Genomic DNA, 13,258 nt, shown 5'->3' on the forward strand with positions numbered 1-13,258 from the left:
ATATAGTCAACTGATCTTCTTTCTCCTGCTCTTTCTGCCCAGTTCTTCTCATTTTTGCAAGTGTGCTGAGCACACTCTTCTGGCATAAACCAGAGGCTGGCTTTTTCTTCGCCTTTGTTGTTGTTATTCAGTTGCTCAGTCATGTCTGACTCTTTGCAACCCCATGAACTGCATGTAGCACACCAGGCCTCCCTGTCCTTCACCATCTCCCAGAGTTTGCATCGAGTCGGTGATGCCATCCAACCATCTCATCCTGTCGTCCCCTTCTCCTCCTGTCTTCAATCTTTCTCAACATCAGGGTCTTTTCCAATGAATCGACTCTTTGCATCAAGTGGCCAAATTATTGGAGCCTCAGCTTCAGCACCAGTCCTTCCAATGAATATTCAGGGTTGATTTCTTTTAGGATTGACTGATTGGATCTCCTTGCAGTCCAAGGGACACTTAAGAGTCTTCTCCAGCACCACAGTTCGAAGGCATCAATTCTTCGGCGCTCAGCCTTTGGATACTCTCACATCTGTATATGACTACTGGATTCTTATTCAGTTAATGCAAGGTGAGTTTAAATTGCCAATATTTTGCCAGATTTTAAATTTTGACAAAGAATTCTTGTTTGAGAACCTAGCAATAACCTATTTATTGTCTTATACTCACAAAATATATAAAGGCAAACTGGAAGCAGCTACTCAATTCGTCTCAATTTAACAAAGACTGTGCTTGCAGCTTTCAAGCAGTCCTTGAAATAAATGAGCTTTTGGCAAAAGTTTATAAACAGATGCTCGCAGATACTATAACAGTGAACGTTACTGTTCCCAGAAGATTTCCACTGAAGACAATGCCTGAGTTTACTACCAGAGCATTAACTAAGATATTAAATCTGGCATTACCCCTAACTACTGTTTGTGTCTTTATCCCAGAAGTAGGGGTCAGGTAATATAAACAAAGTAAAGCAAAAACAAGGCAACAAGTACTCACATCTGACTTTTCAAAGATGGGGATCTGATCATTGATATCAATAACGTTGATTTGCACAAAGCAGAGGGTCTTGAAGTCTGAAAATCAAAAGCACATCACAAAAATTTTCACTGAAAATCATGCATTAAGATCAGAAAACAAAAAAAAAGATCAGAAATCTGCAAGAAAAACAATTGGCAAGTGCAGTAACAGCCATGCCACAATTTGACTGTTGACCTGCGATGTGCGTAGCAAGGAGTCTCTCTGTGCCCCACCGACCCCCACGTGTGGGTCACCAAGGTGGGGCGGAGGAAAGCCCTGGGAGAGGCGCCTCTGGGCTTCCTGCTCCATCCACCTGCCTCTTCCTCGGTACAAGCTTGTTCCTGAGCCAGGCTTCCTGGGAGGCAGCCTCTGTTTTCTGGCTCGTGAAACTTATGTAGCCTTCAAAGCCCAGTGCAAAACTGTCCTTCTAAAAAGCTTATTTGAGCATCCCAGAAGGTTGTCTTTCCTTCTCTGAACACTTCCAGCTCTCACTGTCCTATATCTCTTCTGCCCCCATAAAGGGAAGGCCCAAGTGAGGGAGGCAAGGTACAATGGTGTGTCTGTGTACAAAGTCACTTCAGTCGTGTCCGACTCTGCGACCTTTTGGACTATAGCCTGCCAGGCTCCTCTGTCCATGGGATTTCCCAGGCAAGAGGACAGGAGTGGATTGCCATGCCTTCCTCCAGGGAAATCTTCCTGACCCAGCATTTCACCCACATCTCTTACATATCCTGTATTAGCAGGCAGGTTCTTTACCCCCAGGCTTCCCTGGTGGCTCAGTGGTTAAAGCGTCTGCCCGCAATGTAGAAGACTTGGGTTCGATCCCTGGGTTGGGAAGATTCCCCTGGAGAAGGAAATGGCAACCTACTCCAGTATTCCTGCCTGGAGAATCCCATGGACGGAGGAATCTGATAGGCTACAGTCCACGGGGTCGCAGAGTCGGACACGACTGAGCGACTTCACTTTCTTTACCCCTAGCACAACCTGGGAAGCCCACGATACAATTAGCCCTCTTCCAAGGGCATGCCTACCCTGAGGCAGCTCACAGAATCCTGGTAAGTGGCTCTGAGGGGTGGGTTTGACAATCCAGAGACCTAGTTAGAGACAGCAGTTTAACCTGGATCCAAGGTGAGCATGGAGTACCAGTAGAGATGGGATCCCCAGAAAAACAGCTACATGAAGACCAACAGGATGGGATCTTTTGTTGAGGTTTCCATTATTCCAACCGTGAAGCCTACGTTATACAATGGCTAAGACTTTGGGCTCTGGAACCCCCACCACTGAAATTCTGTCTCTGCTACTTATCAGACGTGTATGAGGTTGGTTATGTTACTTGAAATCAGTGTGAGGTAGTCAGTTTATAAAATGTAGATAGCAACAAAATCAAGGTTCTCATCCTAACAGACACGGCCGGCACTCTCTGTGTATCAGGTGCTTTGCTTACATGACTCATTTCATCCTCACTCTTCACTCTGATGTAGGTACTATTGTCATTTTCATTTAGTTCATAACCGAGGAAGCCAAGGGTAACTTGGCCACAGTCGTGCTGCTGGCTCGTGGTCGAGCCAGATCCGAATCCACGAGCCCCACAGTCCTCTCCGTCTGCTCCCCGCCCTTCACCCCGCTCTGTGCCCTGGGGCTGACCTTAGGAGAGCATCACTGGGCATCCTGGCCCTCTGGGTACCAGTCGAGCTCTACCAGGGGGAGCACTGGCAGGAGGTCTGAGGAAGGGCAGGAGCACGGAGTCAGAGTCTGGCTCCCACTGCCAGCAGCTTCCTCTAGAGTCACGGCCCCAGGCCCAGGGCGCCCAGGGCCTGCTCCTTCAGGGAAGGGCCCTTCCCTTGCCCCTTCTCACCTTGGGGTAAGAATGACCCCATTGTGCTTCACACCTCCTGCTGGCTTCCCATAACCCCTACCCACAGCTTTACAGAGAATCCCTTCTTTACTCTCTTTTTGGTTACTTCTTTAAAGAGGGCTTTTTTTTTCCTGGGATGCTGACAAACATACTCAGGCTGCCGAGCTCCAGAGCTTGTTCTCAACACACCAGACACAAGGCCAGGCATGTAACCTAATAACAACCATCTTATAAATAAGTGGATGCTACTTAAAGCTGCCCCCAAGATATTTGTAGACAGCAAGAATGGCTGGAGATGTGGAGAGGTCCCAGGGCCTGAACTCACCACTTGCCTGTTCCACGTAAGCCTCATTTGGACCAGCAGTGAGCCTCGTGGTTTTATGTAAATAAAACCACTTCCCTGAATTTATGTAAAACTATGCTAATTATAGCCTACTGACTAATTTTCTGTAGTATACTATTGAATGTTTAATTCCTTCAACACACATACACACATATATTTACATATAAATATATTGCACAATCTGGTCCATATAGTCTATAGATGTATTCATGCATATAGACAATTTGTCATCTGGTTTCCACTTTATGCTCTTATGGCATTAAACTGCTTTGGGTCTCCATGCATTTGCACATGGGCTTTCTTCTCCTGTATAAGCCTTTACACTGTTTTGTAACTTGTCATATTCATCCATCGAAAGTCGGATTAATGATACCTCTTCCAGAAAGCCCTTTCAGGTCTCTCTCCCTCTCCACTGAGTCACTCATTGCTTTCATGGGCTACCTTGTACATATTCCTTATAATTTATTTATTCACTTGTCCATCTCCTCTACCAAAAAGTGCTCCTTGAGGACAGACACCGGGTCTTATTTATTTGTGCGTTCCCAGTACCTTGAATGGTGCCTCAATCAAGGTAAATGCTCAGTAATCACTGGAAGAATGGCTGGCTAATGGTGTGAAATTGTCAGCTCATCACAGACAGGGATAATTTATTATACCCAATTTCATTGTACCTCTTAGCATAATGCTAAGCATTATGTTAGGCCCTCTATATTTGCCAAATTACTATCCCTCAAACTTTCTGCTTTGGGGGCCTGGTAAACCCCAGCACTCTCAGTTCTCTTTGGTATCTCAACATCTGGATAAAGAAAAAAAATATGAAGCACAATGTAAAATGATGCTTTTCACTACAGCATACCTATATAATCTCTCTTTCCTAGCATAATAATTACCGAACTACTTGGTTATTTAAGACTCAAGAGCAGTTAACTCGAAGAAAGATTCTTAACTTAAAAGTATTAATGACCCTAAAATAGGCCTGTCTCTGAGGTCGAGTATGTTTGTGTGTCTGTGCAATTTATCTGAGAACGTATGCATCTGTTTAGGAATTCATAGTTTCCATCAGATTCTCAAAGGGTCTCATGACTTAGCAAAGATTAAAAACCACTTGCTTTGAAATTGTATAAAGTATAAGGATGAATGTTTCCTGATATTGTCAAATGGCCAATTAGAAGCTAATAGGAGAAGACAAAGCTTTCCAAAATTTCCTTCACTGTCATACAGTAGAAGCGTTTGAGTCTGAAAGGGAGACTTGAGAAATACAACTAACTTTCTTGTTTGTGATCACGGTGGCCATGACAATGAGGCTTGCCAACAACTTCTAACAACAGGGATCTTAATTGACAATGTGCTGCTGGGCTCTGAAACCCATCACTCTGTGTGCACCAAGACCTTGCTTCCCATTGGCTGCCCCAGCAGTGCCTGAACAAGGCAGGCAGGCTAAGGTAGGCCTGCTTTTGGAGACCACAGACTCCTTCCACAGCCAGCCTTGGGCCTCCGATGACCTTGCCGAACTTCCCTTTGACCGGGAGTTTCCCCAGCACTTTCCTTCCTTCCCTCCTTCACTCAGGGTCAGGCTCGTATTGAGGTCTGATGGCTCTTCCACCCTTCTCTATATCCCTTTCCATTTTTTCTCATAGGCAGTTCCTCTAATAAAATCCTTATATATTTAATCCCCTCTTGGGCATCTGCTTCTCAGGAGACAAACATAATCTCATTTTCTGATCTGCAACTCTGGCTGTTACCATGCTGGCTTCTGGGCTTGTTTTACATGGGAAGCAAGACCTTTTTCAATGGCAGCCTCTGTAACACAGCCAGGCATTAGAGCAGCCTAACAATCACAGCTGGAAAGAAAACAAGTGTTTCACTCGACACTGTGAAAGTGATACTAACCTTTGTCAGACACCTGTACGCTCAGGTTGTACTGCGGAGTGTCCCGCTTATGCAGTGACTGCAGCACTAACTGGAGTGTTCCAGAGTACTCTTGGACCAGGAAGAGTCCATCTTGAGGAACTTTGGGAGTTTGATCCACAATTCTGTATTCTAAAACACTGTTGATAGTGTTTTCTTCATCCATGTCATGAGCAATAAGAGTTCCAATACTGCTCCCTATAGGGAAAGAAAGAAGGAAACCCGTCCATTATTCTTTTTAGCCTATTAAAAAATGGCTTCTGTGGAGAATCGGGTTCCTAGAAGGCACTGGAAGTAACTGTGAGAAGCGGAATAAAGTTCTTAGATTGATGCTGGTGCTTCTAACCTTTTCAGCTCTACAGTGTGCGGAGCAGTGTCTTAGCTGGCTGCATATGTGTGTGTTAGTCGCTAAGCAGCATTCGATTCTCTGCGACCCCATGGACCGTAGCCCGCAGTCCATGTCCGTGGAGTTCTCCAGGCCAGAATACTGGAGTGGGCTGCTGTTCCCCTTCTCCAGGGGATCTTCCCAACCCAGGGATGGAACCTGGGTCTCCTGCATTGCAGGCAGATTCTTTACTGTCTGAGCCACCAGGGAAGTCCATTTTTAGCTGGCTAGGGCTTGCCATAAAAAAAAAAAGTGACTACACAATGGACGGCTTTAACAATAGCAGTTTATTTTCTCAGTCTCTGGAGACTAGAGGTCTGAGACAAGGTGTGAGGAGGGCTGACTTCTTCAGAGCCCTCTGGCTAACAGATGGCTGTCTGCTGCATGTGTTCTCACATGGTCTTCCCCCGTTCTGTGTCTATTCAGATTTTCTGTTCTCAGCAGGACACCAGTCATATTGGGTTAAGACCCACGCTAATGATGTTGAAGACCCTGTCTCTAAATGATAGTCCCCCTTTGAGGTGCCCGGGCCTAGGACTTCATCATATGAATTCGGGAGGACCCAAGTCAGGGTCTTGAACCATCCTGGATGTGGAGTGGGCCCTAAATCCAGAAGAGATGACAGAGACACTCACGGAGGAGGAGGCAATGTGAAGAAGAGGGCAGAGACTGCAGCAAGGCCACCACGAGCAGCCAACGAATGCCAGGAGCCATCAAGGGCCAGGATTCTCCCCTCACGGGCACCTTGATTACAGGTTTCTAGCCTCCAGAACTGAATGCGAATACATTTCTGTTGTTTCAAGTCTCTGAGTCGGTGGTCATTTGTTATGGCCGCCCTCAGACACTAATGCACAAGGCAAATGGTAAAACTCAACAAGGACAAGCCAACTGTGCTGAATTCTAAGCAAGTTTCTGGAACAACAGCAGAGACTAACTCCACCCCCAAGATAAAGACAGCACAGGCCCAGAGCAGGCAGGTGTCCTCTCTGCCTCGCTGCAGTTTATGGACCAAAGTTTTATTTCTGTGAGTGTCTCAGTCCAAGGAGTTCTAGAAGTCTGGCCACAACGGAGTGCTCTACCCAGGTCTGTCTGGGTGAGCTCTGATAGATGCTGGGTCATCTTGCTGCGTGAAATAGGAATTGTGTGTTTCTCTACGCACAGCCAGAATTCCACGTGAGGGCTAGAACTTGAATATGTATCCCCCTTGTGGAGTTTGGTTTTATCTCCTTGCCCTGTATTTTATCCCCTTGCCCTGTATTTTATCCCTTGCCTTTGCATCTACTGATTCACAGGGAGATTTGGAGGGTTTCATGAGGGGAGGAATGGAAGTACCTATGTTATGCCTCTAAGGGGCTTGCCTTGGCAGACGTTGTCTCCTGGGCAGGGAAGGAGAGGCATCAGAACATGTGTCTAGTGTGGTAGCAGCTGCCATTTCTGCATCCTCACAAGCAACCAAGTCACCTTTGCAACCTGCATCTGCCCTTGTAAGAAAAGCATCTGCGTGCTGGAATGAAAGTGCATCTCTCTAAATTCTGTGGTGGTTTGGTGTCTGAGGGCTTCCCTTGTGGCCCAGCTGGTAAAGAAGCTGCCTGCAATGAGGGAGACCTGGGTTCGATCCCTAGGTTGGAAAGATCTCCTGGAGAAGGGAAATGCCACCCACTCCAGTATTGTGGCCTGGAGAATTCCATGGGCTGTATAGTCCATGGGGTCGCAAACAGTCGGACACGACTGAGCGACTTTCACTTTCACTTTGGTGTCTGAGCAGCCCTGCTTGGGACCCTTTCCCCGGCAAGTGGCAAATGAGCATAACACAGAGGACACCAGTCTCCCCTCACTGCGGGGGAACCCTCCAGCTGTCAGGGACACCAGGACTGTTTGGCATCAATGACAGGGAAACTCCAGTAGGGGGTGCCACTCAGTGAGAGCAGAGAACTTTATGAATGAGCCAGGAGTGAAAGAAGTGTCCTGTCTCCGAATGGCAAGGAACTTCGTCCATGGCAAAGGTCATGAGGAAGGAGGCTTGGCATACACAAAGGCGTGATCAAGCCTCAGGAAACCCCCTGTTCCCGGGCATCTACCCCCAAAACCAGAGTCTATCTACTTTACTGTTTCATGCTCTCGCCTACACCTCTGACTTTATGGAGGGGCTGTTCCCCACCGGTTCCCTCAGAGAAGGAGTAAACATGCAGCTCCAAGTCAATAAAAATTCCTGGATGTGACAAGAGTGTTTCAACTTACGGACTCCTCTGAAGGTTATCTAGCCCGCCTGTATAGGTTTGTCCTTCCACATGTGATTGTTTACAGCCTCCCAACCTGAGAGGCACGAGACGTTTTAGACTTACTAAAGGCAAATTCTTTGGGGAAGTTAGAAATTATTAGTATAGTAGGTTGGTTAGGAATTGTATTGGTGAAGGGTTTTTCATTTGTTGTGCCAATAATTGCTGCTAATTCCCTGCCCTGGGTGTGACAAGGGTGTCTCAGGTCAAAGCTCTCTGCTGGCAAACTAGCTTGTGTGACAGGATTATCCATACTCCTGCACATGATTGTTTACTATCTCTCAACCATAAACAGCACAGAGAGTCTGGAGGTTTTGAAAGTCTTAATTAGCATAGGGCTTTCCTCATTGTTGAGTCAATGATTGCCGCCAGGCCTCCATATCCTTAGGCACCTGGGAATATATTAATCTATGTATTTGGAATATAGAAAAGGAAATATAGTAGTTTTTAAGGTCAGCAATACCAGACTTTTTGAGTTCATGAAATTTCTCTTTTGTAATAGACCATTGTACTTTGTTATAAATCACTGTGTCCTTGCTATGTAAAAATGTAACTTTATCACTATCTTAAGACTAAATAGATCTTAAGGGGAACATTGGTGAAAGGATTTTCATTTGTTGGGCTGATGTTTGCTGCTAAATCTCCATATTCCCTGCTCTTATAATGAATATAACTAGCATATAGGAGAAATAAGTATTAACCTTTAAGATTAATCATGTTAACCTTGGGTTAAATAAATTCCTTTCTTGATTGTAACTCACTACATCCTCACCCTATAGGAATGCAACTTTATTTGGAGGGTGGTGCCTGGTTTAAGAAAAAACACCCTTGGAAAAAATAAGTTTTTTGGTTATCAGAAAGAAAGGGTCGTAAAATGTCAGCAGGCCTCATGGCCAGAAAATGATGTAAAACCTCTAAGATCTTTTTTTTATGTAAAGCACCTGACTTTGATAAAGGTCAGGACTGCTGACCCCCGCGTGACTCTGTATTCATCCCTATGTGTAACAAAAGGTATGTAAGCAAACCCAAAAATAAAGAAAGAGGATCAGTTTCCAGAAAGACTGATTCCCCCATGTCGCTTCTTTCTTGCTGTCCGTTTTTCTGGCCGAATTCCCATCTGGTGCATGGGTACCCACCAAGCCTGCTGATTTTGCCTGGGCTTCTAAGATTGGACCGGGGGGGCAGCCTGAGTGCCTCCTCTCCTTCGGAAGAACGGGAAGACACCTGCGGCCTACGTAGGTGGTGATTGGTATTCCATGTAAACCAAGTTATTCAGCCTCTCGTTCTCTGCTAATTTTCTAATCTCTCTCTATCTGTAATTAAATAAGTTATTTCCAAGGACGCCGACTCTGTCCCCCTCTTCGAATCACCCTGGATCCACCGGGGCTGGACCCCGGCAGCTAGGAATAAGCGGCAGCCCAAACTGATTCAGAGGTACATACAGTATCTCTTGGGGCACTGAGAAATACTTTGGGGAGGTGGGGCTTTTATGAGAGGATAAAGGTCTGGTGTGAATACAAAGGTGTTGGTGGTGAGTGGGATTTCAGAATTAAAGTTGGCACTGCTGAGACTTGGGGACATGAGTCTCACAAGTTTCTGGCCGATACAAGACACCAAACAGGAGAATATAAATATACTAAAGAATAATTTAATATTTTAGTGAGCTAGACAGTATGGCCCCAAAAGGCAGGGGCATTTTTGGGGGGGTACCCTTCTAGGCTATATATATTAGAATAGGCTCATTCTGTGTTGATTTATAAGAATTCCTGGTCCATTAAGTCCACAACTCAAGACTGTGAAATATTGTTACAAAATAAATTATCACATTTGGAGAGGCTGCACCCTTGAACAATTTGTTTTACCAGCAAGGACATCCTCACTAGTCTCCAAAAACAAATGCTGTCCTCCTCCCTAGTAAGGCAGGCCACCACTATGATGGCCCCCAGCAATCACCGCACCCCTGATCGGGATGCCTTGGTGTAACTTCCTCCTTTTGAGTGTGAGCTGGGCCTAGTGACTCATTTCTAATGAATATGGCAAAAGTTATGGGATGTCACTTCTGAGATTAGATTATGAAAAGACTGACTTTCATCTTACTTGCCATTTGTTTTGAACTCTCTCTCTCTCTTTCTGAATGTCCAGATCCCTAAGTCAGAGAAACTGTGAGATAATAAATGTTTGTTGTTTTAAGCTGCTAAATTTGGGGGCAGTTTGTTATGCATCATAGATGAACTGATACACTGAATGTTGGGCCCTACACAAAAATACTTGAGGTATCATCTACAGAGGTTTTCAAAGATCTTCTGCACAATCAATGAGCTCAGCAGTAAGGAGTAATAGATAAGAGGTGTCCCAAATCCAGTGAAGTCATAGAACTCCCAGAAATCAATGTTCTAATGGTGGCTGTCCCTGCACAAAACTAAAGCTATCCTGGCATAGCACAAAGAAATGAAGCAGGTCAAGAACAGAAGGACAAAAACAGATAGAAACTGAACTTCATCTTTAAGCCCCATGAGCTTTTATCAGCCTCCTGCTGCTGCTGCCGCTAAGTCACTTCAGTTGTGTCCAACTCCGTGCAACCCCATAGACGGCAGCCCACCAGGCTTCCCCATCCCTGGGATTCTCCAGGCAAGAACACTGGAGTGGGTTGCCATTGCCTAGAGAGGGTCGATTGCAGGGTATCTGACATGGAGCGGGAATGTTTGTTTAAATTATTTAGCAAATTTGATGGGATTACATCTGTCACTGACTCTTTTGGAAGGCAAATAGGAATCTATGGTGAAACTGTGCAGACGAGATAACCTTACACATTTACACGGGATGCTGGTGCAAGTGGTTATGGTGCTCACGGCAGGTGTGGGGCTGTAGCCTCAGCAGCAGCGAGAGCAGTAGCAGTAATGGCAGGGGCAGTAACAGTGCTATGAGTAGGGGTGGTAGTTAGAAAACTCCGATTTTAGAACCCTTCTCAGACACTCCCTGAACTGAAATACTGTACCTGTGTGAGTCCCCAAATGCATTCTACCTCTATGCTGTGTTGGGCAGGGACAGCCGATCCCGTCAGGTTTACCTGCCCACCATTTACCCACCAGGGAGGAGAAAGGGACTACAGAGTTAAAGAAGACAGACACACACTTTCTTACCTATTTTTTCATTCTCCTGGACCTCAAGTACAGTCACTGGAGATGAACACGTAGGTGGATTATCATTAATGTCTTTCACTTTCACTTGAATTTCCAGTGGTTTTGAGAGTGGTTTTCCCTGCTCATCCTTTGCAACCGCATAAAAAACATACTACGACAAGATCAGAGGTAAAACATGACTCCATCATCATCCTCTTTAAAAGGCAGAGAAAACAACTATTTCAAGACTATTTCATTTATCCCCTTATTTTCAATTCATTTAGAACTGGGAAATGAGAAAATATAAAATGGATCAAATTTGTGGGGTTATTTTCCATGTCTTTGAGAGCAATAAGGCACTGAGGTTCAGAACACAGTTCTGGGGGTTTGGTGGTGGTGGTGCGGGTGTTCAGTAAAATCCTTTCTGCTCTCAGATCTCCACGGGCATAGGATCTCGTCTTGTCACCCGTGAACCTCCTCTTAGTTTTACTCACTGCATTCTTTTCTTCTCGGTCCAAGGGCTGAGTCACATAAATATCTCCTTCCTGGTCAATGGAAAATGGAAACTGTGGTGTGTTCTCCTTGGCCAGTAAGGAGTATAGAGCACCTGGATCATTCCACTGCACCTACAGGGCCCAGAGCAAAATGTGAGGGAAGACAGACCCGGACGGAGAGAATTGGAAAGGAAATAAACAATTTTCTAGCTCTCCGTTTGAAATTTCTGATGACCTTGTTTGGATGTCTGTGGTTTCTTATAACTGCTAAATTACATTTTTCATTTTCAACCTAAAATAATCCCTCCCCCTTTTTCCCTTTTCACTGTTGTATTGCTCCAAATAAGCACATAGCGGTATTTCTCTTCCCTAAAGCAATTCTTTGTGAACCCTCTAAAGAGTCTATAGGTTGTTCATTTGGAAGCCTGGTTGTGAAGACTTCCTGTCATGAAACACCAATTTAAGAAACAAGAAGCACTTAGTATCTGGCATTATGTGAGGACCAAGCCATGATGAATGACAGGCTCCCAAAACTACCCAGTAAAGATAAGGAGACACTTTCAAATTCTTTACCATGCTGTTATTTAAAACAAGTGATACATAAATAAAGAACATCTCTCCCTTAAATATTTAATCTCATAGACTTTAGGGATAAGAATATTTGCCAACTCCCAGTGTTGTTTTGTAAATAACTTTGCAAAAAAAAAAAAAATCAATAAACTCAATAGTAAGTCCTGTCTACTTGCTACAGACAGAGCCTAGCCTATAGGATAATCTACTTATTACTAATAATAACACTTATTGAGGGTTGTGCCCCATTCCAGACATAATACTAAACACTTTAAAGTATCTCATTAAATCTGCAAACAGTCCCATGAGGTAGAGACTATTGTTATCCCCACCTTATAAATGGGGAAACTAGCATACAGAATGTTTAAATGACTTGCCTAAAGTCCTACATCTGGGTTTACACTTAGGTCCTACACTAAGTGTAGTGTAGAAATTTCTACACTAAACTATTTTCTCAAAGACAACTTGGGAAGGGTATCAAGGAGCCACCACTGTCCTTTTCTAGTTATTTAAGCTCCAGGCCAAAGATTATGTTCTTGGTTGTAAGCAAGCTCCCATTACACCCTACAAATTCAGCCCAAGTTCTTCCATCTTGTCCCCCTCCACTTCTTCTTCCCCAGTTTGAAGACACACTGAGTACTTTTCCCAGGCCTGGGTATTGGCTATGGCTCTTTATATTTTCTTTTCTTTGACAGTGCTATGAAAAAATAAGTATATGCAATTTTTTAACATTTATAAATCCTTATGAAGGCAACCTGAATAATAAATAGGAAGACTTTCATAAAAGAACCAAACTGAAATTTTTGGGGAAATGAGTCCCGATATACTTTCTTATCTGGTAAAGCAGAATACTTCTTGCTTTCATTTTTTTTCTTCTGAAGGTGAAATTCATTAATTCAACATTCAATAAATGGGAAGCTGCTATATAACACAGGGAGCCCAGCCTGGCACTCTGTGAGGGCTGGGATTGGGGGGAGGGGGACGGTGGTGAGAGAGGGCTTCAGAGGGAAGGGATATATATACAGTTATGACTGATTCTCATTGTTGTATGGCAGAAAACAAACACAACATTGTAAAGCAATTATCCTCCAATTAAATAAATAAGTAAATTTGTAAAAGGAGGAGAAACATTTTTCACATTAAAAAACTTCAATAAATAAATATCTTAAGTTAGATGATCAATACAGTGGGATGGGCCATTCCAGGACCCCTTAACAGCAGCAGTACCGTTTGAAAAAAAAAAAAAAATAGGAGTACTAGAGACTAGAACTGCCTTATAACGTTAATCCGTTTTATCTACTTTCACAGATACTAA

General features: G+C 44.3%; 1 protein-coding gene across 1 annotated transcript in view; it reads right to left on the reverse strand.

Annotated features, from left to right (window-relative positions):
* CDH17 (cadherin 17) overlaps positions 1–13,258 on the reverse strand; it is a 64,631-nt gene that overhangs the window by 25,683 nt on the left and 25,690 nt on the right. Inside the window, exons 7-10 of the mRNA XM_018058228.1 lie at positions 11,374–11,505; positions 10,901–11,051; positions 5,082–5,297; positions 973–1,049 (exon numbers count right to left, since the gene is read on the reverse strand). Coding sequence (XP_017913717.1) covers positions 973–1,049; positions 5,082–5,297; positions 10,901–11,051; positions 11,374–11,505 — 576 coding nt within the window. The remainder of the gene's footprint in view (positions 1–972; positions 1,050–5,081; positions 5,298–10,900; positions 11,052–11,373; positions 11,506–13,258) is intronic.

This window comes from Capra hircus, chromosome 14 (genome assembly GCF_001704415.2).
Source record: "Capra hircus breed San Clemente chromosome 14, ASM170441v1, whole genome shotgun sequence".
Taxonomy (NCBI): domain Eukaryota; kingdom Metazoa; phylum Chordata; class Mammalia; order Artiodactyla; family Bovidae; genus Capra; species Capra hircus.